Here is a 25,395-nt window from a genome sequence, read left to right as displayed (position 1 = left end):
GGGAAGGCACAGATATAGATTGCAATGCCGTTAGAAGACCAGAAAAGACCTGGAGAATATTTTACCTGTCTTTTCAAGAATCAACAAGGACTTGATGGCATGTCAATCAGTCACTGCAGCTTTGAACTGACCCTTGGCAAATGTATCTTTTCTTTCATGTACACTGAGAGCATTTGCACCAAGACAAGTTCCTTGTGTGTCCAATCACACTTGGCCAAGAAAGAATTCTATTCCAATCTATTCTATTCTATTCTATTCTATTCTATTCTATTCTTATTCTTATTCTTATTCTTATTCTTATTCTATTCTAAATTCTATTCTATTTCTATTCTATTCATTCCAATATTCTATTCTGATTCTAATTACATTCTATTTCTATTCTATTCTATTCTATTCTATTCTATTCTATTCTATTCTATTCTTATTCTTATTCTTATTCTATTCTAAATTCTATTCTATTTCTATTCTATTCATTCCAATATTCTATTCTGATTCTAATTACATTCTATTTCTATTCTATTCTATTCTATTCTATTCTATTCTATTCTATTCTATTCTATTCCTATTCTATTCTATTCTATTTCTATTCTTCATTCCAATATTCTAATTAATTCTAATTCTATTTTATTCTATTCTAAATAAAACAAGCCAATGCTATGCACCACAGTAGGATGCAGAGGTAAAAGATGTTGGAAACAATTCTCTGAGATTCTAGAATTAGGTCTAGACAAACTCACACACACATACCCCACAACACAGTAGCAAGAAAAAACAGCTGCAACAACCACAATCTCTCCCAGGCCGTTTCCAGAGGGTTCATTGCAACACACGACATTTTATGGTTCTCTAGGTGCGAACAAGATCTGCTTTGGTGACCACTTTTTCCAAGCAACATGCAGTCCACAGTAGATGTTGAAAGCTATTTTCCAAGTTGTTTTTGTGCCCTCTTGTGGCCACAGAAATGGACCAGACACAATTCCTCGGTTCTCTTGTTACACAGTTGTTTAGCAACCCATTGTGCCAGACCTGTCAAAAGCTACTTACGACCCAATTTCAAAGTGACAGACAGGTAGGTGCACAGACCTTTAGGGCACTTTGCAGCTACGTGACAGTTACGTGACAGCAAATTTTGGTTTTGTGTCCCCTTCCCCCGCCCCGCTTCTGGCAAAAATTGCCGGTGGGTAGTGTGGATTTGCTTAATGGTGGCCGCCAAGAAATGTTGAAAAATCAGGTCCAGTCAAATGATGCCTGGCGTTGCAACTGTAATTCTGGGCCAGAGGTGGTATTCAGCCAGTTCTGACCGGTTCTGGAGAACCGGTAGCAGAAATTGTGAGTAGTTCAGAGAACCAGTAAATCCCACCTCTGACTGGCCCTGCCAACCCCATCTCTTCTCTGCCTCCCATCGAGTCCTAGCTGATCGGCTGAGTCTTCTTTGGTTGCCCTGCACAGGAGAACGGAGCTGGAAAGCAGGTCAGTGGGGTGGGGAGGGAAGGGGGGAGTTTGCAGGATCCTTCCCCTGCCCCACCCACCAAGCCACACCCACAGCTGATTGGCTGGGTCTTCTTTGGTTGCCCTGCACAGGAGAACAGAGCTGGAAAGCAGGTTAGTGGGGTGGGGAGGGAAGGAGGGATTTTGCAGGATCCTTCCTCTGCCAAGCCATGCCCACAGAACCGGTAGCAAAAAAAAATTGAATCCCACCACTGTTCCGGGCTCAATTATAGTCATAAAGTCGAGGGCTACCTGTTATATATAGTATAATGTGTGTTACATGAACCCATGTTCGTTTCCTTAGTTTTGCTTAGGGCCAGCAAGAGCCCAGTGCGCTCAACATTATTAGCAGGAGATCTGTGGATCGAGAGATCCTGGCTGTAGACAGACAATAGAAGTTCAAGAAAAAGGTGGATAGGATTGTAGACAAAAACACTACAGTAAAAAGAAAGAAAAAGGTTGAAATTCAGATCACTCTGTATTTTGGCTTTGTCGCTCAGGCCCATTCTGACAGGTGTAGAAGCCAAAATGTTTCCAAGACTCGATGCTTGAAAAAATACAGCTAGTCCCCGACTTACAACAGTGACCAAAGTTACAACGGCACTGAAAAAGCGACTTATGTCCATTTTCCCCACACGGATGACAGTTGCAGCATCCCTAGTCATGCGATTTACCTTAGGATGCTTGACAATTGACTCACATTATTACGACGGTCGTAGCATCCCGGGGATCACGTCATCCCTTGTTGCGATCTTCTGACAAGCGGGTGTGGCTCATTGCAGTGATTCACTAAACAAAAGTGTGTGGGGGGGGGAGAGTCGTAAAATGGGGCAAAGCTCACTTAACAAATTTCTCATGTTGCAATGTAAATTTTTAGGCTCGGCCATTGTCAACGTCCAGTAGAGCCCAAAAAGGAATTAAAAACCCAACTAGAAATAGTCCGGATTTTCTGCCGGCGGACAATGGCATTTGAATGGGAAGATATAGCGAAACCTCACAATGAGTTTTGTGTTGAACTTATTTTTTAATGACCAGAGCAAGAGGAATCAAAAGGATGGGAAGAGGAAACCTGTTAGGAATCTGTCCACCAATTAGTTGGGCTGGCAATATATAAACGAACAATGCATGTTTGTAGCTTTAAGACAAAGTCACTGTATTGATTTGTACTATGTTCCGATTGGTTGAGTGTATTGCGAATTGCCCTAAGAGGGAGCTAGAGATCATGGCTTGCTCTCTCTGACATTCCGTTGCTATCTAAGGATCTCTGATGTGCTTATACTTTGATATCTTTGTTTATGGTAAATGACAAAGGCAACCGGTAAGAAGACTTTGTAATTGGATATTCTTTCAACTGTAAAACGTATATGACTGCCCCCTCCCATAAGGGATAAAAGTCAGCCCTTGGTGACGTGCTCTTTGCAGGAAGCAAAGAAGTTCATTAGATTCTGATTCCTCATTGAAGCCCTGTGAACTCTGGTCGGGTTTTTTCTGGTACTTCAGTTGGTTTCTGTTATCATTAATTGGATACTTGTTTTTGGCAGCATTCCACAGCACTGAAAGGCGTGTACTTATCTTGGGGAACTGTTTAAGATTAGTTCTGGCTGGGAATGTAAGCAATTCCCAGCGTTGCAATAAAGTAGGTTTTGCTTTTAAAGCAAGTTTGTGTTTAATTACATTAGACGAAGCCTGGGTCAGAACAGGTACCACTGAATATCTTACAATATTTATTGGAAAGGGGGAAACTAACTCTCCATAGTGAGATCACAACAACAGAGGCACAACTGGCCCGAATGTAGTACTTATTACAATTCCAAACAAACACTTTCCAAACCAAAAGGCTAAAAAGTACGGAAGATGAAACGACCCTCTTTTTGGGACGAAGTCTTCTCCACGGGCGTTTCCCCTCCTGAAGACAGGCAAACATGGGCAGAGATTCCTGGGCCCTGCAGGTCAGCACAATCCCGTGTCAAATTCAGTGCTATTATCTTACCCAAAAGTGGGGGAGGGGGGGGGAGAAAACACCCTTCCCTCCAAACTTGGGATTTTTGGAAAAAAAAAAAAGAGCGTGTGGATACTCACAAACATTCAAAAGGGGAAGCATACATTGATGGAGGGGTTTTTTGGCAGACAAAGTTGCCTATTCAATACAGACTAGCCAGCAATCACAAAACATAAAAAAGGGTTTCAATCATAAAAAAATACTATAATTCAACACCAGACTTTTTTTTTTACAGTTATAAATAATAAATAGCATAACACAGTAGATTACAAGTAGATCTCTTTTCTGTTGGTTAAGCCTGGTTGGATCTCAAGAAGTAAACAAACCATTTGCTGTAGCCCAAACTGAGCTAAGCTACTACAGGTTTACCCCTCCTTCTGGCTTACAGAGCTTCGAGCCCAACCAACGGGGGAGCCTTTGGGGCCATTAAGCCTGTCTTGTGGCTGCTGCCTTCCAGGCAAGCCTGACCTTGAAGAGCTGGGAGGATCTTCTCCCCTTCCAGCCCCCCAGGAGCCACCTAGGAGCAGCAAGAGGGCAGCAGCACCTGGTACGAGCCCCCCATCGAAGCCTTTTCCCTCCACCCGGGTCCTTGGCTTACATTCTTCCATTCTTTTACTAGGTCTCCTAAGGCACAAACGTTGCTCAGTGCCGCGGGAGACACCGACTATTTGACGTATTCTACTTGATAGCCGAAACAATTGCCCCTTTCTACCACCACTCCCCCCAAAAAATATTTTTGCAACTGCTCATCCCTGCAGCCTTGGAAGCCATCTCTGTACAACCCCAGAAACAGCAGGAGAGTTAAATCCTCCTCCGTCTGCTACGGAGCCAGCCTTGGCCCCCCAAAAAGGGGGGTTCTGGCTCCCAAGCAAGCCGCTGCTTTGAACCGCAAAGGGCAATTTTGCAACCTCTGCCTCTTCTCTGGAAAAGAAAAAAGTAGATGATGCGACTGAGAAATAAAGAGGTTCCAACTATAAAATAATTCTTTAGGGGTATTGTGAATGGAGGGGGGGGGGGTAGGGGGAGAGGGGAGGAGGCCCACAATGTGCCGTTGTCTAGCAGAAACAGTTCATTTCTTCCCCCTAAATGGATTTCAAGAGCAATCTAGGTTATTCTTTCCAAAAAAACAAAACAAAAAACAAAAGCACGTTGAACAAGGACATTTTTCTAACAATTCTCTCCCTCCCTTCCTTCACCTCCAGAACCCACAACCAGGATAGCAACAGCGAAAGGGCTTCCCCGCCTACCATTTTCACACTAATATAAATTAGGTGCTTGTCTGGAAAATTTCTAAAAAGCGTTGTTGCGGTTTCTTTGAAAGCAAAGATAGTAAATGATCTCAACAGGTCACGGGTAAAATAAGGGGTTGGGGTTTTTTTTAAAAAAAACAACGAAAAGCTGCAAAACCAGACAGCCCAAAAGGCCTATTATCGTTTAAGCGCCTGGCGTGTCGGTTGAAAAGAGAAAAGACCATCCAAGCCACGCGGAGATGTTGCCGAGCATTAAAAGTTGCCTTTGAGTTTTCCACTCGGGACTTTTAAAACATCCTCAGGTCCTGGAGGATTTGTTTCCCCGTGGATTTTTCTCAGCGCAGAGGCAGAGTGCGAGAGGACAGAGAGCGGGCAAGACGTCGACCCCCGGGGAAAGTCACTTGGGCGAAAGGTCGTCCATCAAGAGGAAGGAAGAGCAGGAGTTGGAGCATGCGAGGGGCGATTCGGTGGTGGTGCTGCCGCCACCTTTGGCCAAGGAGTCCGAGGAAGAGCTGACGCTGCTGGTGCTCCCGTCCAGGATATCCGAAGACAGACTGGGAAGAAAGAGGGGAAAAGCACGCCGTTTTATTCGGGTAGACTTTGCGTGAGAGGGCGGGGCAGCTGGCCTTTTGCAGAATGGGCCCTTAAAACAATATCCCGAAAGAGGACGATCGCTGGGGGCGCCTGCAGTTTCCTACTGGAGAGTTAACAGGAGGGAGGGAGGAACATTACACTAAATAGCAATAGCACTTACCCACCCCCTCTTCATCCTAGGGTACGAAGGGAGGAATCGAGAAGGGAGCAACATGGTTTACGGGGGAGAAAAGGGCCCTAATCCCTTTCATTCGTTGCAGCTGGGAGAACAGGATGCAAGTGGGGCTTTTGCACACGGCTCCTTGCTGGAAGCAAAGCATGCATTATCTTGGTCAGGCTTATCTGGGTTTTGGCGTCCTCCCAACTATGGGTGCTGTGTTATCAAAAGTCTGCAATTTATCATCCTGGCCTGCTGTGTTAGTTACTTCAGTGTGGTTTGTGTTGGTTTTTTAATTTCTCATTATCTTTACTTTGGGTTCGGACTGCATTTCTGCCCTTCGTGGACTGTTTTTTTTTTTTTGAAGAGTTTGTTATCCAGCCGAGGATAATTGGACATTGGGGCCAAGTTGGAGGCATTAAAGGGAATTTATTCTGCTTTGGTGACTTGGTTATTTTTGTGTCATGCCCCGGGTCATCACACAGTGCTTCCACAGCCCTCTCTAAGCGGTTTGCAGAGTCAGCCTCTTGCTCCCCCAACAATCTGGGTCCTCAGTTTACCGACCTTGGAAGGACAGAAGGCTGAGTCAACCTTGAGCCTGGTGAGATTTGAACTGCCAAATTGTAGGCAGCCGGTAGTCAGCAGAAGTGGCCTGCAGTACCGCACTCTGACCACTGCGCCACGGCTCATATTATTATTATATCGTAAGTTAATTAGCATCACTCAAGTGATTTTCATGTTTGACACCTGCAAAGGATGCTCCATTTGCCTCTTCTTTTACTCCGAGTCAGGAGATGGGGCAAAAATAAACCAGATGTCTCTCTTTTCAATCTAGACTTCTTTCCGGAATGTGACACACACAAACCCCGTCTTCACTGATCCATCCACAACTTGCCTTTTCCTTTGCTCAAACAAGTGTGACTGAACGGCTTCTGAAGCATTTAATCCGTTCAGGAGCTCCAGCATGTCAGCTCAACCTTACGACAGGAACGGTTTCACTACAAAATGTTTGCACGTGGGGGAAGATGCTGGAATCCCAGCCCTGTGGGACTGACCATCCAGAATTAAGACCGGTTTTGTGATTCACCCAAATCACAAGGCACAGAAATTTAAGTGCAGCTTCTTCAACTGGCCACCCTGAATTTCTCCAGTTGACGGATTGATTTTCTCGTTCCTACTTGCTCGAAGAGCCAAGTGGGAATCTAATGTACCATAACGGACACCAAAAAAGATGGGGCTCCAAAGAATCAACCCTTTGGCCAAATGGTAGCTGACCAGTGGTAGCTTTTTAGAGGATCAGACAAGACAGTGTGACAGTTCAGCCCAAGAAATGCCATGGACTGAATTCCAGACCTTCAGTCCTGGAGTCAAACGTCTTTGTAGCCCCTTCCTTAAATCTCAGGGTGATTCTTCTTGGTTGATCCAGAAATTTCTCAGGACGGGTCATAAAAATTACGCATGCTAGATGAAACCGTGAGGCCACAACCACCTTGGCAGCCCATTCGTAAGGCGGCAGCATATTCCGAGCAACTCTTCTGTAGAAATAATTTACCATGAGCTGAGGTCAGTCAGGTGGGTGACATCAGGAGAAAGCATATTGGTGGTTCCTTGGAAAAGTCTCTTTGGCTGGCTTTCGGTGTCCATTTCACCTGTGGGAATTCAAGCCGTTCTTATTAAATTTGAAAAGGAAGCTTTTTAACAGAGGTGGTTCCACCATCTACCTCAGACTGACACGCTTTGCCACGGGAGAAAGAGAGTATCTGCATGGCACAGAAAATCAAAGCTTTGTAAGAACAAAGCAAACTGGGAGATTTGTCCTATGAACACACAAAGGGTGCCTTATTCTTGACATTTAGCAGGTAGGAAGTGTCCCTTCTAGCCTCCCTCTGAAAAATAAGCCTTGGCAAACTACCCAGAGTACATGTCTGTTTTTCAAAAGGAGGGAGGTTAACCCTTCTTTTTCTTCTGCAAGCTCCAACAACATTCCCAGTTCATCTTTTGCAGGGTTTTCCCCTCCTTCTTAAGCAGAAGAGGATAAACAAGATTCTACCTTCTGCTTAGAAATGAGAGAGAGAGAGGGAGGGAGAGAGGGAGATTGTCAATAACCATCCCGCTCTCTGAGAATTCTTGTTTGTGTGATCCAAGACCAAAATCCAAGATTTTTTCAGCTTCTTGCTTGTTGCTGAGCCAGATTTGTGGAAGGTGGCTTTCGTAGCCCTACTGGAATCAGCCAGACCGTGTAAAGCAGGAGCAAAATTCGAGACTCTGCGTTTCTAATGTAGGAGAAATATACTACCATTCAGCCCCTACTCCAAGGCTGGTGGCCCTGAAATCTCCTTATTTTATAGCACTGAGGGAATACACATTCTCCTTAGCACACAGAAGAATGATACGCTTCCATCACGCAGAAATACAAGGAAGGTCATTTGCAGTGGTCAAGTACAACAGCCTGTGTCCAAGAATTTACACAGTTGCCTTTGTAAATTGAGATCATTCCACCAGGAGGAAGTGATCGATAAAACAGGCTCTCTGTCCCTAATACCTGATGTACTGGACAATATTTTGGAAGCATTACATACCTTTCCTTTTAATGGGACCAAGTACGCTGGGCCTGATACAGTTGATTGGACTCTGACTCCTCCTGCTAAAATCAAAGTCGGAGTATTATCTTTCTAGGATGTTGACACTCTGAAGGTTATAAGGAAACACATTCCTGAATTATTTTAAAATCAGTGTCTGTTTTAGGACTATCATTATGTGTGAGCTTCAGAAACTGAACACCTCACTTCCTGCCAGCCTTACAAGCTAATGTAACCAAAGGCTCCTGGGAGTTGTAATACATTTGAAAGCAACCAGCCTGGACAGAATGGACAAGATTTCTTGCAGGACACGTAGAGGGCCAATAAAGAGCTTAAGGTTAAGATACATGTAGCGTTTCTTAAGTTTCACAAGCAAGTAGTTTAAGCTAGTTTTATACGGGACTGAAGTAGGCATATAGATTTATACCTGACTGAGGTGTTTCTTAAGTTTCACAAGATAAATACCTGATGGAGTTTAATTCTTAAAAAAAGCAAATCTAGATTTTCCAGATTTCTACCTTCCTGGACTCTTACCTTACCCATGGAAGCAAGCCCGTGGAATGGAGGACTAGAAACTACTGAAATAATCTGAGGGTATCTACCCAACCCTCCACAGAGGGAAGCATCCAGCCAGAATCCTTTTTAAGGCAAGACGTTCTCAATACTTGGAACATTTTTAAGGTTAGCCCCCATTGGCTAACTTCTTCGGGTTCTATTACAGCAGCGAAACTCTCATTATTAAGGAGGCCTCGATACTTCAAACACTTCAACTCACTTTGAAAATCTCCTTGTGGGACTAGGAATAGGGCTCGGAGGCAACCCGTTACTGCTCACAAACATTTGCAGAGACGGCGAGAAGCATTGCTGGGAAGGAAAAGCAGAAAATGTGAAAAGACAGAAATGAGAAATTCAACAGGTTGATCCGTGGACACGAAGGGAGGGGAAGTCAATAAAAAGGGGCGAGGGTGCTACCAGCGGCCTCCTTTGGCTAAGCCCTCACATCGTTCTCATTATTTTCTGATTCACACAATGGCCCCTTCTCCAAATCTTTCTGACCTACCTTTCCTATACCTCTGGTGGGCGAAGGAGCTGGAGAAACAGGAATGAAGTCTATTCTCTTTGGAGAGGAAGATTTTTCAGACTTGTCCAAGTCGTTGTCGCTCTGGGAACACAAAGCATCCCAACTTATGGTTTAGGTGGCACGTGGCAGAGCCAGAAAAGCTGAGCGGTTCTAAGGAAAAACCAAGTGGCAAACCGGCCACTCCCCTTAAGCTACCTCTGTTCTTGTGCCTTACGTCCACTGGTTAAGGGAAGGAGTGGGATTAAAACATTAAACATCTGTATAAAGAGATTACCAGGCTCAAGCTTTCTTCCCATGACTGGCTTATCTGCATTGCTGTTTGCACTTCCCTAAAACACAAAAAGGGTCATCAGTGCCACAGCAGGACGAGAGAGAGGCGACTTCTAGACAGCGTTTGAATCACACCTACCTTTCATGGGCTGTTTCTCTGTTCATCAGGTCCACTCCTTCCTCCTGAGGAAGAGGAAGAATTAATGACTCGGGGGGGTTCACCCCTTCATGCCTAAACTGACTGGCACTTCGTTATCAGTGTAGTTAAGGGCAGAAAGGAGCAACAGAACCACGGCTTGCATGTGAGAATATTCCATCGGTAAAGCACAGCACGGGCTGCTTGCACTCACAGGGTTAAGTGTATCTGGAAGCTTCATTTGCACCTCCAACCTGGGCAGCTTTACAACTCGCGGACTTCCATTTCACAAGCTGAAGTCCTCAAGTTGTAAAGTTGCTAAGGTAGTAGATCCCTGCAGTCTAGAGGGATTGTGTGTGTATGTGCTTTCACAAAAGAAAGCTCTGACAGGGAGAACATGCTGAGTAAATGCATGATGTTAATCTAGGTTGCCCAATATGTAACTGTGCCAGCTATGTTTGGAAACAGTTAAAGAATCTGCAGAGAAACCTGGGGTCTGTTCTTTTCACTGTTTTATTCACTTACCCTTCTGATTTGATGGAGTCGGCTACTAGGGATACGGATCGGAGACGATGATATCAGCTGGAAAAAAAATACAGACACTCATTTGAAAAGCCAGCAAAAAAAAAAAAAAAAAAAAATCAAAACAAAACCAACTTCCTTTCAGGAGTTTTATTTTCGTGTTGGAGAAACATGCTACCACGCAGCCTGTGCTTCCAAGGCAGGTGGCTCTGAAAAGTCCTCGTTTTATAGCACTGAAGGAATACTCATTCTCCTTGGAAGGAAGGAAGAATTAACCGTTTCCATCATGCAGAACCACGCCAACACCTACATTCCAAAGTGACCCAATGCATGACCCAAAACATTGCTCTGTATATTTTAACTGCTGAGAAAGGACATTAAACTCAAGACGCTTTTTGCCAAATCAGGCAACACAACTTGTTTTGGCAAAACACAGCTGCAGAGTTAGCTATGTGTTTTAAAACCCAGAGGGGCGTTTCTGATGCTGTTGAACCCAACCCAAAATCTGAAAGAAACTGCCCACTTTGGACACTTCTCAGCTTTTAGGAAGGACACCTGCTCGGGATGGAGCTAAGAATTTCATTCTAGGTCGTCTTCTCTCTTGGTCACGTGACACAAAAGGATCATGTGTTTGCCTATCCCGCGTTTTCCAGTGTATGTGCACGTTCACAAATACATCCACGGGTCAATTTCTCAGTCTGCAGGAAGAGGTTGAGAGGTTGTTATTCCCATGGCAAAAGCAGCCGGCTGCCTTGGTTGCATTCTCACCCCTTCGGCTACCCAATTTCTCCATCCTTAGCCTTCCAGGGGGCTTCCATCTGCAAAGCTGATCCTTGCATTGTCTAGCTCAGGGGTGTCCAACCTTGGCAACTTTAAGACTTGTGGACTTCAACTCCCAGAATTCCTCAGCCAGCAAGCTGGCTGAGGAATTCTGGGAGTTGAAGTCCACAAGTCTTAAAGTTGCCAAGGTTGGACACCCCTGGTCTAGCTTCTTCTTCTTAAGAGATCAAACCATACCAGTCACTCTAAAGCTCGGCCTTCTCTTGCTTTGGCATAGGGGGTCCTTCAATCCAAATCCCCTTCCCGATAGATCAGGTCCAACATCTTTCTGTGCCTCCCAAACACTCACCATGCTATGCCGGTTCATAACTGTTGTGCTGTTCCTGCGGGTTCGTAAAACATGAGGCTGAAAAACCTGTGAATTATCACTGGAAAGAAAGAAAGGAAGCAGAATTGTTACAACTCTGCAATGGTTTTCCCCCCACCCCGCACTTTTGCTTTTCACCACCAATCTACCTTCCCTCCTCTTCCAGTCTGTAGCATTTCACTACTGCACACCTTAAGTGCTGTAAAGGAAGACACCTGTCCTTTTGGCGAGAACTGTTCTGCAGGGTGCCGTGTAAATTGCCAGGGCTGAAAATGTGTAGGTTATATTGCATTCCCCTAACCCTTGAGCAGACAGCCAAAGGACTGGTTGGTCCTGTGGTTCTGCACTGGTGTGTGTGTATAAGATTAATCTTGGTAACTTCCGTTGCAAATTTGAAGATCGGGATTGTCTAGGTAGTCCTAATTCTGCCTGGAGTTGAAATCCACCCCTCTCAAAAGTTGTCCAGATTGAGAAATACTGATCTAGAGACCAATCTAGGCCACCTCAATGTGCCACATTATAAACCTTGTTGCTTTAATTATACATTATAATCATTGGTTTTTTTGTCTTTTACTTTAATTATACATTATCATTATTATTGGGTTTTTTAAAATCTTTTATTAATCTTTGAGGTTTTCCAGTTGTATTTCCTTTGGCAAGGTGTGGAAAAAAACAACCAACTTTTTTCCTAACATTTCATGGCATCGTTTTCACTGCAAGTTTCGTTGAATTTTCAGGTGCGCAAAAAGGAAGGACAATGATGGCAAAAGGAAAAAAAAAAAAGGTTTAGGAACTGCTGACCCAAACTAATAAAAAAGGAATGGCAGATTTATTATGGATTTCATCCTTTTCTTGGCACTCCTGCAGGCAAGGCAGGTTATCCTGAGGGGAAAAAAATCAACCTCCCTCCCCCCCAAAAAAAACCTGGGGGTCTCCCCAGTGCCAGAGAGGCCCTTCCTGTGTGTTCTTGGGGTCCCCGAGACCCTTCAAGGGACCCCCAAAAACTCAAATAAATCCACCTTTTTCAAAGGTCTCCCTATCAGGAGGCTGCGAGTTCGATCCTAGGTAGAGGCTAATATTTGGAATAGACTCTCCTGCTCGAACCAGGGGGGGTTGGACTAGATGACCTCCAAGGCCCCTTCCAACTCTCTCGTTATTCTATGGCCCCATTTATAAGGGGAGGGCGCCTCCGGACCAGCTTTCTCCAACCTGGCGCCCTTTGGAAGGAAGGAAACAAACAAACAAAAAAGAGCCCATCCCGCCTCAACCCGGCACGGCTGGGCAGCATGGGTTTTGTAGTCCGACCCTCTGCGAAGGGGGAGGGGGGGCGGCCGGGCTCAGTCCCCTCTCCTCCGCCTGCCCTGCAGAGCCCCATCCTGCGCGGCGGGCCCGGCTCCGCCCTCCCCGCGCCCGGCCGGCGGTGGCGGATGGGTCCGGCAGTCACCTGAGGCCGTGGATGAGCGGCGCGCTGTTGGAGCGCCTCAGGCCGCCGCCGTCGTTCCCGGCCGGGGGCAGCTCCAGGTCCAGCTCCATCTTCTCGGCCTGGGCCATGGCGAGGGCGGCGCTCAGCGAGGAGGAAGAGGAGGAAGGCCGCTTGCCCAGTTCATGCCCGGCGGGACGGCGGGGCGCGGCGGCGGCGGCGGGGCTCGACGCAGGCCTCAGGCCGCCTCCCCGGCTACAGGCTCCGTGGGCGCGGGCGGTGCAGCGGGATTCGGCAGCCCCGGCGCCCGCGGCGCCCCATGCCCGGGGAATCGCGGGGCGGCAGCGGCGGCGCCCTGCCTCTTCGTGGCCGCGGCCCGGCCTGGCCCGCCCGGCGGCTCTCTGAGGGGAGGGGGAAAAAGGAGAGGCGGTGCGCGCGCACCCGCCCGCCCGCGCCTGCGCGGTGGCGGCGGTTGCCAAGGCGGTGGCGGTAGCGGTCGCGGGGAGGCGAAGGAGAGTTAGGCCGCTCGGCGGTGCTGCGCACGCGCAACGGCCGCTCGGGCCGGCGTGGGCGGGATGCTCGGCCGGGTGTCGAAAGGAAGAACGACGAATCACGCTCGGCCGCGCCGCCAGGGGAGGCGCTGATTCGCTGCGCGGCGGGTTAACTTGGTAGCCTCGGCTCCTCTCCGACCAGCCAATCGGAAGAGCGCTTTAAGCCAGAGCGGTCCGGGGACGTCCCTTGGTCTATTTCTTTCCCCCTTCTTCTTTCTGACCCGTTCTAGGTGACGGGTTCGAATCCTGACCTGCAGCGTTTCGGTCTTTAGCGCGGATCTTTTTTTTCTTTTTCTTTTTAAAAACAATGCTGCGAGCTGAAATGGCGCGCTTGTCTTTTTTCGCCTTCTTGGCCTCGAAAGCTGTGCGGCTTAAATAGAAGAAGGGCGGCAGGGTAGCCTACCTGAAAAGCGCAAAGGGCAGGATTCGCACCTAGCTCCCAAGTCATGACCTCAGGGCCTCGGTTCACACCTGTAACAGCAGCTCAGGAGCAGGAACTTCGCCTTCTGGGCTACATCTCAACCATATCCTAGGTAGCCCTCACAAGACAGATGAGCACACAATGCCTGGGAGGGGGGCTTTAACCATGGCTAAACTATGGTTTGTCCCCCTTTTTTCAAACTTTATTTACAACTGACACGAATAAAATGGGTGGGGAAAAGCACACCTGCAATTAAAATCTTCCAAGTTTGTTTTGTTCGATGATAAAGAGAAGAGGAAAAAATAGGATTAGCAAATCCTAATAAATAGGAAAAGCGAAGCAGGAGAGAAGAAACCCCAAAGAAAGATAAGATAAAAACCTATTTATATATTACAATTGTCTGTGGCTGAATGACTTATAAGTTCCCCCATGCAATTGTAAAATGTTACTGTCAAATATCACAAACTCTCTGCTACAGTTGTACATAATGCTTCGTCCACTGGTGGGTAGAAAACACTTGTCTTTTTCCAAAAAGGATCTGTCCCACCTTCCCCCAAAGCCATTCCTTAAGATTCAGGAAGGAAAATTCACTCTTGGCTTGACTTGTCAATCATCCCATCATTCTCTCCACCTGTGTCCTCCTAGGGACCTCCCACAAAAAGGTTAGGTAGTGGTATAAATTGAGTCCTTGGCCAGCCAGAGATGGGAAGCGAAGAGACATTTTGGGTGGATTTATCCTGTAAGAGTGGAGCAGTTTTTTTTTTTTTAAGCTGGTAAGTAAAAAAAGGGATCTCAGAATCTTCCTTTTTCACAAAGTTAATAAAAAGGAGTGAAGTAGGAGGTCAGTCGTCCTTTCCACCACTAACCAAAATATAGTTTTTTGAAGAGGTGTTCTGCAAAACCTTTCCAAAAAACTATATTTTGGTTAGTGGTGGAATGGGCGACTGACCTACTTCACTGCTTTTTATTTCTTCTTGAAGGTGTTAGTTGCCTACATATGGTGCCAAGATGCATTTGAAGCAATATATATTTAAGTGGGTCTGTGCAACTTTCACCTGTAAACCATATTTTGTTAAGAGTTTGCTTAAGACTACATAGAGTTAAAGTTAAATTATAATTAAGTGGGTCTGTGCAACTTTCACCTGTAAACCATGTTTTGTTAAGACTTTGCTTAAGACCATATACAGAGTTAAAATTAAATTATAATTAAGTGAGTCTGCAACTTTCACCTGTAAACCATGTTTTGTTAAGACTTAAGACTACATACTGAGTTAAAATTAAATTGTTCTGGAGCACTGGGGTAATATGGGAATATCTTCTCTATTTAAGCCAAGAGAAAGACAGCATAGCATCATTAAAGGCAGGTAGATTAGCCTGGGAGAGTAAAGGGAAATAATGGTGTACTTTCTGCAACATATTATGTCTAAACAAACTATAATTACTCATCTAAGCAAGACATATTATATCTTAAATCTCATATGAACTGGGCCATCCTGTGAAACTCAATACATTTCACTTGTTTGGGCATAACATGTTGTGAGAAGTTAGCAATTATGTTCATTGGCCACGATTTAGGGATTGGTATGTACAAACTCATTCCTTCCCAAATAAATGGTTACGGTTAATCTGCTCAAGTTTCATCTGGACCTTTGTGGGACCTCTTCCTTTTTAAAAAGGTGCTAAATTTGCATCACTGACTTATAATTTATTTTGGGTATATAAGGCTATATTCCATGGCAGTTCCTAGAATGCTGTAAGGCAGCTGTTCCCTACAAAAGCAACTGGACTTTCTTGGTTTTTTCCCTCCTTGAAACTGTTTTGCTTCTCATCTAAGAAGCTTCTTCAGTTCAGAATTGAAGTTTCTTGGATGAGAAGTGAAACACTTTCAAGGAAAAAAACCAAGAAAGCCCAGGTGCCTTTTGGAAAAAACACCTCTGGGGCAACCATGACCTGGATGATTGAGAATCTCCATAGACATCTATGAAGCAACTCTGTTTGGCCTAGAACCAGCTGTTTAAATAATCTGGTTATTGTAATCCCTGTATACAAAATATACTGGGAGATGTCCTTGTTGGGCTGGAGAAAGACTATATCCCTTGTGAGGGGAAGACTGGTGAAAAAATATGATTGGCCAAAGAGTGTCTTCTACGTTCATGGCAGAGACAGTGTTCTTGGGATTTCCTTATCATCAAGAGACACTTTTAGCTATCTAGCGAAACAATGCTGGAATATTTATCCCACAAATATACCCAATGGATTTGACCTCTTTCTTCCTAACATAAAAGCTCTAGTTGAACAATTGGAGAAGTTCCTGGACCTCCCTCGATTTCTTGACAGACGAACACTGGAAGGACTGAGACAACATGGAGGAACTGAAGAAGAAGATGGAGGCTTTAGAGCAAGAGAAAAAGGACTTGCTCCAGAAACTCCAAACCAGCCAAAAAGATCTGAAGGCTGTTTCCAAGGAAAAACAGTCCCTGAAAATCTTGGTAGAAGACCTTCAGGCTGAGAGAGAGACTCTGAATAGTACCATGCATGGTCTTTACAAGACCATTGAGAAAACGGTTGCCGCGGTGAGTAACGAAATACATATATTTTTTAATAACCCCCATCTTAACATTGGATGGGAAGAAAGGTAGGAATGACTGATGCCTTCATGTTTCTCTGTTTGGGTGGTTGAAGAACCTGGAACTGCAGGATCATGTGAGAGCTACTGCCGAGTCATCAAAAGGTTGCTGTGAAATTTTACAGAAAGCCAAGGAGGTGCTCTCGGATAAGGGACCACGACCTCCAAAGGGCCAGGAAATGATGGCTTCACCAATGGCTGACATGGATGAAAAGGTAAGAACATCGTAGGTAGGTTTCCTCTTCAGAGTAGAAACAATGGGTTTACAGTAGTGTACAGGACCACTTGAAGATGGGTTGACTTCAACTCCCAGAATTCTCCAGGAGGGGAATCCTGGGAGTTGGAGTCCACCCATCTCCAAGATGCCAAGGTTGAGAAGCCCTCTTATAAAATGTCTTCACTGGAGGTCTTATGCTGCAGTGCTTGGAAAACACCACTTTGACTTGGATGTCTCTCAACTACTTTGAGTTGACCAACTTCAAGACGAGATGCCTTCAGCCGTTCCCCTTGTTGACTCTTTAGCTATTTTCTTGTGTTTCCCTCAAACATAAATGGATATGCTTGGTTCTGGTTTAATGTCAAACCCTTCCAACTCGGCTTAGTTTATGAATCATGGTCAGTTGTGGTTTAGTCTCAAATGCAAACCTAGCCAGATGTTGACCTTACTCTTCGAGCACCAAACATCTCAAAGAGTTTTCTAGCTTTGGTGGTGGTGTATGCTAAGTGAGACATGTAGACGGTGATCGATAAGTATGTATGACAACGTAGCAAAATGGGATAACAAAATAAGAGAGTTGGAGGAGATGATGCAGGTCTTCTACTCAAACCCCCTCCTCAAGCAGGAGACCCTATCCCATTTGAGACAAAGGGTTGCCCAATCTGTTGTTAGTAAATTTCTCCTTAGTTCTAGGTTGCTTCTCTCCATTAGTTTCCATCCATTGTTTCTTGTCTGGCCTTCAGGTGGTTTGAAGAATAGATTGACCCCTTCTTTTAGTTCATTTTTGCTATGTTTTCATTGTCCCTTTTTGCCCTGCTGTCTAACATTTTCACTGCTTTCACTAATCATGCTCACCCTAAGTAGGAAGTAGATGCTACACCTGTTCGCTGCCTTCTGGAATCTTGTCTTGGTAGGTGAAGACAGTGACAGAAGAAGAAGCCCACCAAATAACTGTGAAGGAAGACTGGCTGGTAATTGAAAACAAGAGACTAAAGGCAAATCTTCAAGAAGTAATGATGGAAAACTCCTACCACAGAAGAAGGGTGATGGACTTCTGGCAAACTATCTTCAGCCTGAGGATGGAGAATGACCATCTTCGGCAATTGTTGATTACCTTTACTGAGAAGGTAGGAGGAAATTATGGGCACGCAGAAGAATTTTGGAGAAACTTTATCTTTTTCTCCAATTCTAGATCAGGGCTCTCCAAACTTGTGGCCTTCAAATTCCCAGAATTGAAACTTGTGGCCTTCAATTCCCAGGAATTGAAATCCACAAGTCTTAAAGTTGCCAACTGTAGACCCCTGTTGTTGTTGTGGTTAGCTGGCAGCAGGTGCGGATGGCTGAGGAGAGCGAGGACTCAGGTGAGGGGTCAAGACCATCAGGGAGTGGAGTGCTGCCTTCAGAGATTGTTTATTTATTTATTTATTTTTATTTATTTATTTATTTATTTATTTATTTATTTTTATTTATTTATTTATTTGATTTGCCAATTGTTTACAAGATAATAAGTATAAATGTATACATAGTTGTGAATACATGAAATGGGTACATATAAGAAAAATAAAGAATAAGAGAAACAATAGGACAGGGACGGTAGGCAGGTTGGTGCGCTTATGCACGCCCCCTACAGACCTCTTAGGAAAGGGTGAGGTCAATAGTAGACAGTCTAAGGTTAAAGTTTTTGGGGTTTGGGAAGAAACTACAGAGTCGGGTAGAGTATTCCAGACATTGACCACTCTGTTGCTGAAGTCGTATTTCCTGCAATCAAGTTTGGTGCGGTTTACTTTGAGTTTGTATCTATTGTGTGCTCTTGTGTTGTTATGGTTGAAGCTGAAGTATTCATTGTGGGGGCTGGCAGCAGCAATGAGGTTCCCGAGGAGCCTGTGCCAAGTGCGCATGCACGCAGGGCTGCTTGCAGGAAAGAGCAGCTGCAACAGCACGGGTGACTTGGGAATAAGGCTGCAAGGTAATGGACCCTCCTTCAAGCAGATAAAAGCCAGGTGTGAAACGAACATTCTTTGCAGAAGGCAAAGACGTTTTGAAACTCCAGCCTCGTGGACATTCCAGTATCCTGAGTTTATATTTCAAGATTCTTACATTGCAAATTATTTCTCGCCTGTTATTTTTTTTGGCAAGTTTGGCAAGGCTTGCGCTTATCACAGTTCATGATTTTGCAGAAGCATTAAAAGGTTTCTCTCCTCTTTGGATTGCGTTTGATTTGTTGGAAAAGGGTGTGGGTCAGGAGATTTCTAGATAATAGAATATTAAATCAAAATTCCCATATCCTATTGAACGGCATATTTCTTCCCCCCTTCTTGAAATGGCATTTCTGAAACTCTGCCAGCATCGAACCTTTAAAATATTTATTTAGCTCCTCTTTCAGCTTGCTTTTCTAATCTTGGGCCACTCCCGGGGGGCTAATGAAATGCCAAAGAACAGGAAAAAAAAAGCAGCTAGCAGTAAATCCTCTGGAATCAAAAGTTTTGACTCTGGGTAATCAACTAGGGATGGCTCCTTAGTTGAAGGATTGAAAAGGTTTGAAAAGGTTTTGGATTTAGCCGGCCACTTGGAGAGACAACTCCCAGTGGGACTCTATCCTCTCCCCCCCCCCCCCTTGTTTCAGATGGTGTTAAGTAAACTGCCCATAATGGAGAAGAAAAGGGACAATATCTCCCTCCTGGCTCTGAACTTGAAGGGGGATCTGGAGATCATGAAAACCGTGGGCGCTAAAGGACTTGCTGGCCTCCCTCTCGTTCAGACGGCCACCGTTCTCAAACTTCAAGTGTACTTTGAGCAGGCGACTGAGGAGCTGTACTCCGTGCTGATTGATATTGAGGTATTCTCCACCGAAGCTCCGGGCATTGTGGAGGAAAAGGGGACCTTTCGGCTGACCTTCCATGCCTTCATTCTGTCCATTGGTGGTGGTAACACAGGGACTCTTTTGCCACATATCAGAGGTGGCCTATTCAGCCGGTTCTGACCAGTTCTGGAGAACCGGTAGTGGAAATGTTGAGTAGTTCAGAGAATTGGCAAATCCCGTCTCTGACTGGCCCCGCCAACCCCATCTCTTCTCTGCCTCCCATCGAGTCCCAGCTGATTGGCTGGCTCTTCTTTGGTTGCCCTGCACAGGAGAACGGAGCTGGAAAGCAGGTTAGTGGGGTGGGGAGGGAAGGGGGATTTTGCAGTAACATTCCCCTGCCACGCCCACCAAGCCACGCCCACCAAGCTACGCCCACAGAACTGGTAGTAAAAATAAATTTGAATCCCACCACTGCTTGGTATCCTACCAAACTCCCAGCTGCCGAACCTGTGAAATGCTTCTTAGGTCAATCACTCCTGTCCTGAAAATACGAAGCATCTCCTTGGTCCCTCGAGGCTGGCTTTGTGTGATGTGGGAACGGTTGCAAGGGGTTCACTGGGGTGTGTATGTTTAGGATAGAATAGAATTCTTTATTGGCCAAGTGTGATTGGACACACAAGGAATTTGTCTTGGTGCAAATGCTCTCAGTGTACATAAAAGAAAAGGGACATTCGTCAAGAATCATATGGTACAACATTTAATGATAGTCATGGGGTATAATAAGAATAGAATAGAATAACGAAATGAAAGGAATAGAATTAGAATTAGAATAGAAATAGAAATAGAAATAGAAATAGAAATAGAATAGAATAGAATAGAATAGAATAGAATAGAATAGAATAGAATAGAATAGAATAGAATAGAATAGAATAGAATTCTTTATTGGCCAAGTGTGATTGGACACACAAGGAATTTGTCTTGGTGCAAATGCTGTCAGTATATATAAAAAAAAGGATATATTTTGTCAAAAGTCAAGAATCATCAGGTACAATACTTAATAATAGTCATAGGGTTATATAGTCATAGGGTATATAGTATATAGAATATAGTCATAGGGTACAATAAGCAATCCAATCATACTAGGAATCAGTCAATAAAAATTGTTGGGATACAAAGCGACAAGGAAGGTTATAGTCATACAGTCACAAGTGGGAGGAGATGGGTGGAAGGAAGGATGGGAGGATTAATAGTAATGCAGACTTAGTAAATAGTTGGACAGTGTTGAGGGAATTATTTGTGATGGCATGTAGGGAAAAAACTCCCCTTGTGTCTAGTTGTTCTGGTGTGCAGGGCTCTATTTGAGGGTAGGAGTAGAAATAGTTTATATCCAGGATGTGAAGGGTCTGTAAATACTTTCACAGCCCAATTTTTGACTCGTGCTCTATACAGGTCCCTGACAGAAGGGAGATTGGTAGCCATTGTTTTTTTTTCTTTTTTTTCTTTTTCTTTTACTTCCTCCCACAAGTACTACTTCTCCGAATGGTACCGGGAGTATAAAGACTACTATATCAGCATCTCCAAGTTCACCACGAATCTGTTGGGCGAAAACCTGAAGCAACTCAAGCTGCTGATTGAGATTCAGAGCCTGAAGAAATCGGAACGCTACGGGAGCGAATTCAAGCAGCTGGACATCCCTGTCCTGAGACAGAAGTTGGATATCTTCCTGGAGGTAGTGCCAAAAAGAGGAGAGAGGGGGGATGGATAGATAGCTCTTTTCCTCTCTTCATTTTTCTCCCGAATGGGAAAGGGAGAAGAAGGTTGGAGGTCCCTGTGCTAGAAAGGAATGGGAGGATCCGTGACTGATCAATCAGTGAGGTTCTTCATAATCTAAAAGTTATTTTTTTTAATTGCTTGTAGAATCTGAAATACAAAATCCAGGTTTGGGTGAGATGTGGCTAGGTTTGGAGTTTGGCCGAGCGTGTTGTGTGAACCTACACAGTTGTAGTGTGTTCAACAAGCCAGTAGGTTAGCAGAATGAGAGGTGCCCCAATGATTCAGCCTCCTGAGGTTGTGGGTATTCCATCATGGGGCGGGGGTGTTTTGAAGAAGAGACTAGATCACCATTTGTCTGAGATGGTTTAGTGCAGAGATTTCCAAACTTGGCAACTTTAAGCATAGCTGGCTGGAGAATTCTGGGAGTTAAATTCCACAAGTCTTAAAAGTTGCCAAGTTTGGAGAGCCCCGGTGTAGGATCTCGTGCTTCAGAAGACCTCCAAGGTCCCTTCCAACTTTTGTTATTCATCACCCACTTCAATATTGATCTTGTTCTTTTCCTGATCTTTCTACCTGTCCTTTCACACCCCCAAGTTGGGGTGTAGCTTCCTGGGAAGGTGTGTGTGAACGATGGGCACCAGCACCACCCCAAGACGGAAGGGTTGACAAATGATCGCCAAACTGGCGTTTGTAGTCATATTGCAAAACACAACCTGAAATAATATGAAAAGTTGTATTCCCATGCAGAATATTTCCCAAGATCTATGCAGTCTGGAAGAACAACTCCTGGAAATCGAATCCAAGGCTCAGCAACTGGAAAATAACAAAGAAGGGAAGAAATACATGGAAAAATGCTCCGCTTTATTCTCCATCCAGGACTTTGAGAAGGGACTTAGAAATGACATTAAAAGACTCCATAATGTTCTAGAAGTCCTGAAGCCAAAATTGAAGGTAACCGCTTTTTGCCGGTATCATTTTCAGAAAAAATAATAATAATAATACACAGGTGTGGTTCATTCATCCCATGGCACCCTAAGGTGCTTGGTTTGGGTCCTGGTACACAGGTAATCCTGGACTTATGACAGCTTATTTAGTTCATGACCATTTTGAGTTACAACAGCACTGAAAAAGGGGATGGATGACCGTGTTTCAGAGTTACAAATTTTGCAGCATCCCCATAATCCCAGCGATCAAAATTCAGGCGCTTGGCAAAATTGGCTCATACTTATGATGGTGACAGTATCCCTTGTGCAACTTCTGACAAGCAAAGTGAGTGGGGAAGCCAGATTCATTTAACTTAGAACTTGGAATAACTAAAAAATTATAACCTCCGTGTTGCAAAATTCAATGTCTCCCTTAAGAGAAATTCCATGGGTGCCATAAGTGGAGGAATACCCGTAATGGGGTCAATCCGTTCCATGACGGACTAGGTCAGTGATCGCCAATCTTTGGGACTTCAGGGACCACCAAACTAATAATTTTAAATCCCATGGACCAGAGACCCTGGGAAAATCCCCCAAAAAGTCTGCAGGAAAATTCCCCACCCCATTTTCCTACCAATTGATCATTCTTTATTTGGGATTGCAGGATACCTTTTCCAGCTCCGTTCTCAGGGGGAGAGAGAGAGAGAGAGAGACTTTTGGCTCCATGCAAGGAAAACAGCAGACGCCGCAGAAGTCTTTCTTTCTCTCCCCCAAACTCCGCCAGAAATGAGTCTTGTGAGACTTGTTGCACTAGCGCAGCGTCTTGGAGCAGGAGGCCTTGCAGGGTCCCAAAGACTCATTTCTGGCAGAGTTTGGGGGAGAGAAAGAAAGACTTTTGCTGCTTTCCTTGCGTGCAACCAAAAGCAGAAGAAGAAAGAAGCGGAAAGAAGCAGCCTGGTGGCCAGACAAGGCATGTGGGGCGAGTGGGGCAAGTTCCGCCCCACACTGCCCTTTCTCCTCTCCCCTCACTACCTTGTGTTGTTCGCAATGCAAGCGACGCAAACCTTGTGTTCCCATGGGCCATGTGGGTGGCGCAGCCTTGTGTTCCCGCACAGCCTGGATTAATTGCTTGAGGAGTGACCATCAAAATTTTCTCATGGACCTCCAGTGGTCCCCAGCCTACCAATTGGCGACCCCTGGTCTATTTAAACCATGGATAAGGAACGTTGGTGTGAACTCAGCTTGTTAGGATGCAGAACGGTTTTAGGGTTTCTGGATAACCTATATTTGTGGGGAACCCTCCAAGCGGAGTGACGAATCCCATCTATTCCAGTATCTTGCCAATGCCAGGCGGGAGGTGGCAGCCAAACACCTCTCCTACTTCAAGGAAGCAGAGGCGGCCATGAAATCCTGCGAGGAGCGATCAAAACAATGGCGGAAGGACCTGAAGGTGCTCGAAGAACAGATGGACACGAGGGGCCCCCAGGACTTGGAGGGAGCCAAGAAACTTGGAGGAAACCTAAGCTTAATAGAAAAGCAAATGACGGTATTTGTCTCCTTCCTTATGTCCGTGAGGGGAAGGGGATATCATTTAGTATAGGTCTTCTCACTCATGTCTTGACCCCCCCACCCCCAGGAGGTATTTTGGGGAGTTTGTTCTGCCCTTCGGCTTCCGAGCTTTCAGCACGTTTTCCCCATGTTGCTCTTTGGCCAAATTTAAGAACCATCTTGATTCTTGACTTACCAGTAGCGTAACAAAGCCATTGACTTAAACATCTCTATGGTACAGTACTACATACCTGTGGGTTGGTGGTTGGCTTCTTCTTGATTGATGCTTGCTATTAATGGAATGTCAAGCGTGGGAAAATCTGGAAAATCCAGGCAGTTGAAATGAATAAGGTAAAGGTAAAAGTAAAGGTTCCCCTCGCACATCCGTGCTAGTCGTTTCTGGCTCTAGGGGGCGCTGCTCATCTCCGTTACAAAGCCGAAGAGCCAGCGCTGTCGAAGACGTCTCTGTGGTCATGTGGCTGGCATGACTAAACGCCAAAGGCGCACGGAACACTGTTCCCTTCCCACCAAAATGGTCCCTATTTTTCTACTTGCATTTTTTACGTGCTTTTGAACTGCTAGGTTGGCAGAAGCTGGGACAAGTAATGGGAGCTCACTCTGTTACGCTGCGCTAGGGATTCCAACCGCCGAACTGGCGACCTTTCTGATCGACAAGGTCAGCGTCTTAGCCACTGAGCCGCCGTGTCCCTTTTTCAAATGAATATAAAGGTTTATTGGCAGCTTAAAGCTCTCTACAAGAATCTGAACTACTAACGGTCCAGGCAAATTGGTGGGAGATAAGAGTCAACGGAATTCAAGGTGGGCTGGATTTAGTTTCTTGTTGGGTGTGAAGTGATTCTAGACCGATGACACATTTGACTCCTCCCTCTAGCTGAGCCTGGTTGTCTCCTACATGGAGGTTTCCAAAATTTAAAATGTGGGCCTCGGGTCTTAAGACTATTTACACGTGACATCTTCAACCACAAACTTGGGTTGAAGAAAATGTGTGTAACACTCTGCCCTTTTACCAGATTGCGGGCATATAATATTGTGGGAGAATTAAAATAGCCCCCTTATTGGTTTGTTGTTAACTGCTATAACTTGGTTAAAGAGATATACAAGGTGTCATGCTCACTATTGAGGGTTATAGCTGAGCCTGCTGGGTGAACAGAGCCCTGTTCTGGCATGGAGCTGGTTTCTAATTTTGGAATTCATGTAGAACTCCATTTATTCAACCTTACAGTGATTAAATCTTCCATTTTTGAGGCAGAATTTCCCATTTTGAGCTCTCCTGACCCAAAATCTTAAAAAGTCCTAAGCTTAGCCTTAAACCTTATGTGTGGAGTCTTCCATGACTACTAATGGTTACCCCGCTTTGGGTAAATCGCATTAAAGAAGCTTCTCTTTCACCTTCAACTAGGACCACCTGGATGAAGCAGCCAAGATTGAGAAGGAAGAACTCAAAGGCCTCATGTCACATCTTGCAAAAACCAACCTGTCAAAACAGGAGACATAAAAAAAAGAAGACATGGCAGATAATGAAGGCGATTCTATTCCACAAGGAGCCGACTTCGCTCATTATGTATTTTTCTAAGAATAATTGTTATGTATTGTATATATAAGTTAGAATAAAGGCATTTTTTTGGCATTTAATTGGGCTGGCTGTTCTTCTGGCGCATCCCTCTAGAGTAGATTTGATGGGGCGAGCAAAAACAAGGTGTCCAACGTAGTGAGTGCAGAGAAGAGCAACCAGGAGGATGAGGGGACTGGAGGCTCAAACATAGGATAAACCGTTGCAGAAACCAGGCCTGGCTAGTCTAGTGAAGAGAAGGACCAGGGGAGACAGGAGAGCAGTCTTCCAATATTTGAGGGGCTGCCCCAGAGAGGAGGAGG

The 25,395-nt window shown here is 45.0% G+C and overlaps 3 protein-coding genes and 2 non-coding genes across 8 annotated transcripts in view; 1 reads left to right on the top strand and 4 right to left on the bottom strand.

Annotated features, from left to right (window-relative positions):
- MOSPD1 (motile sperm domain containing 1) overlaps positions 1–25,395 on the bottom strand; it is a 139,152-nt gene that overhangs the window by 101,715 nt on the left and 12,042 nt on the right. The gene's annotated exons all lie outside the window — the stretch shown is intronic.
- Positions 3,200–13,046, bottom strand: PABIR2 (PABIR family member 2). Of its 3 annotated transcripts, none has more exons than XM_026685311.2 (10): positions 12,668–13,046; positions 11,206–11,284; positions 10,080–10,136; positions 9,558–9,601; positions 9,423–9,477; positions 9,128–9,229; positions 8,843–8,931; positions 8,068–8,132; positions 7,041–7,137; positions 3,200–5,291 (listed from the first exon to the last, which is right to left on the bottom strand). In XM_026685311.2, the coding sequence occupies exons 1-10, from the start codon at positions 12,772–12,774 to the stop codon at positions 5,135–5,137; spliced, it is 852 nt and encodes a 283-aa protein (XP_026541096.1). In that variant the 5' UTR covers positions 12,775–13,046; the 3' UTR covers positions 3,200–5,134. The 3 variants fall into 3 exon arrangements, with proteins under 3 accessions (XP_026541096.1, XP_026541095.1, XP_087828046.1); XM_026685310.2 differs by having other exon boundaries at positions 8,068–8,129; XM_087971920.1 differs by lacking the exon at positions 3,200–5,291 and having other exon boundaries at positions 7,037–7,137.
- Positions 7,763–7,896, bottom strand: LOC113423785 (small nucleolar RNA U109). The gene has a single exon (XR_003372427.1). It is a non-coding gene; the product is annotated as a small nucleolar RNA U109 (small nucleolar RNA).
- Positions 10,233–10,368, bottom strand: LOC113423786 (small nucleolar RNA U109). The gene has a single exon (XR_003372428.1). It is a non-coding gene; the product is annotated as a small nucleolar RNA U109 (small nucleolar RNA).
- LOC113423782 (centromere-associated protein E-like) lies at positions 13,216–25,121 on the top strand. Its single transcript, XM_087972339.1, has 10 exons — positions 13,216–13,727; positions 15,901–16,188; positions 16,298–16,467; positions 16,764–16,773; positions 17,373–17,585; positions 19,082–19,294; positions 20,784–20,987; positions 21,779–21,982; positions 23,288–23,500; positions 24,923–25,121. The coding sequence occupies exons 2-10, from the start codon at positions 15,979–15,981 to the stop codon at positions 25,016–25,018; spliced, it is 1,533 nt and encodes a 510-aa protein (XP_087828465.1). The 5' UTR covers positions 13,216–13,727; positions 15,901–15,978; the 3' UTR covers positions 25,019–25,121.

This window comes from Notechis scutatus, chromosome 10 (genome assembly GCF_049901735.1).
Source record: "Notechis scutatus isolate UNSWTSFEM ecotype Mainland chromosome 10, rNotScu1.2, whole genome shotgun sequence".
Classification (NCBI taxonomy): Eukaryota; Metazoa; Chordata; class Lepidosauria; order Squamata; family Elapidae; genus Notechis; species Notechis scutatus.
This window is presented reverse-complemented; position numbering and strand designations above follow the sequence as displayed.

What these genes read in the sequence shown, in the direction of transcription:
- PABIR2 (XM_026685311.2), bottom strand. Translation starts at nt 12,774, where the DNA reads ATGGCCCAGGCCGAGAAGATGGAGCTGGACCTGGAGCTGCCCCCGGCC. An exon ending in TGGTCCCATTAAAAGGAAAG is followed by an intron (nt 7,138 to 8,067) that starts GTATGTAATGCT and finishes GAATTCCCACAG; the next exon opens with GTGAAATGGACACCGAAAGC. An exon ending in CTGACTGACCTCAGCTCATG is followed by an intron (nt 5,292 to 7,040) that starts GTAAATTATTTC and finishes CTTTCTTCCCAG; the next exon opens with TCTGTCTTCGGATATCCTGG.
- LOC113423782 (XM_087972339.1), top strand. Translation starts at nt 15,979, where the DNA reads ATGGAGGAACTGAAGAAGAAGATGGAGGCTTTAGAGCAAGAGAAAAAG. An exon ending in TGATTACCTTTACTGAGAAG is followed by an intron (nt 17,586 to 19,081) that starts GTAGGAGGAAAT and finishes CCCTTGTTTCAG; the next exon opens with ATGGTGTTAAGTAAACTGCC. An exon ending in AGTTGGATATCTTCCTGGAG is followed by an intron (nt 20,988 to 21,778) that starts GTAGTGCCAAAA and finishes ATTCCCATGCAG; the next exon opens with AATATTTCCCAAGATCTATG.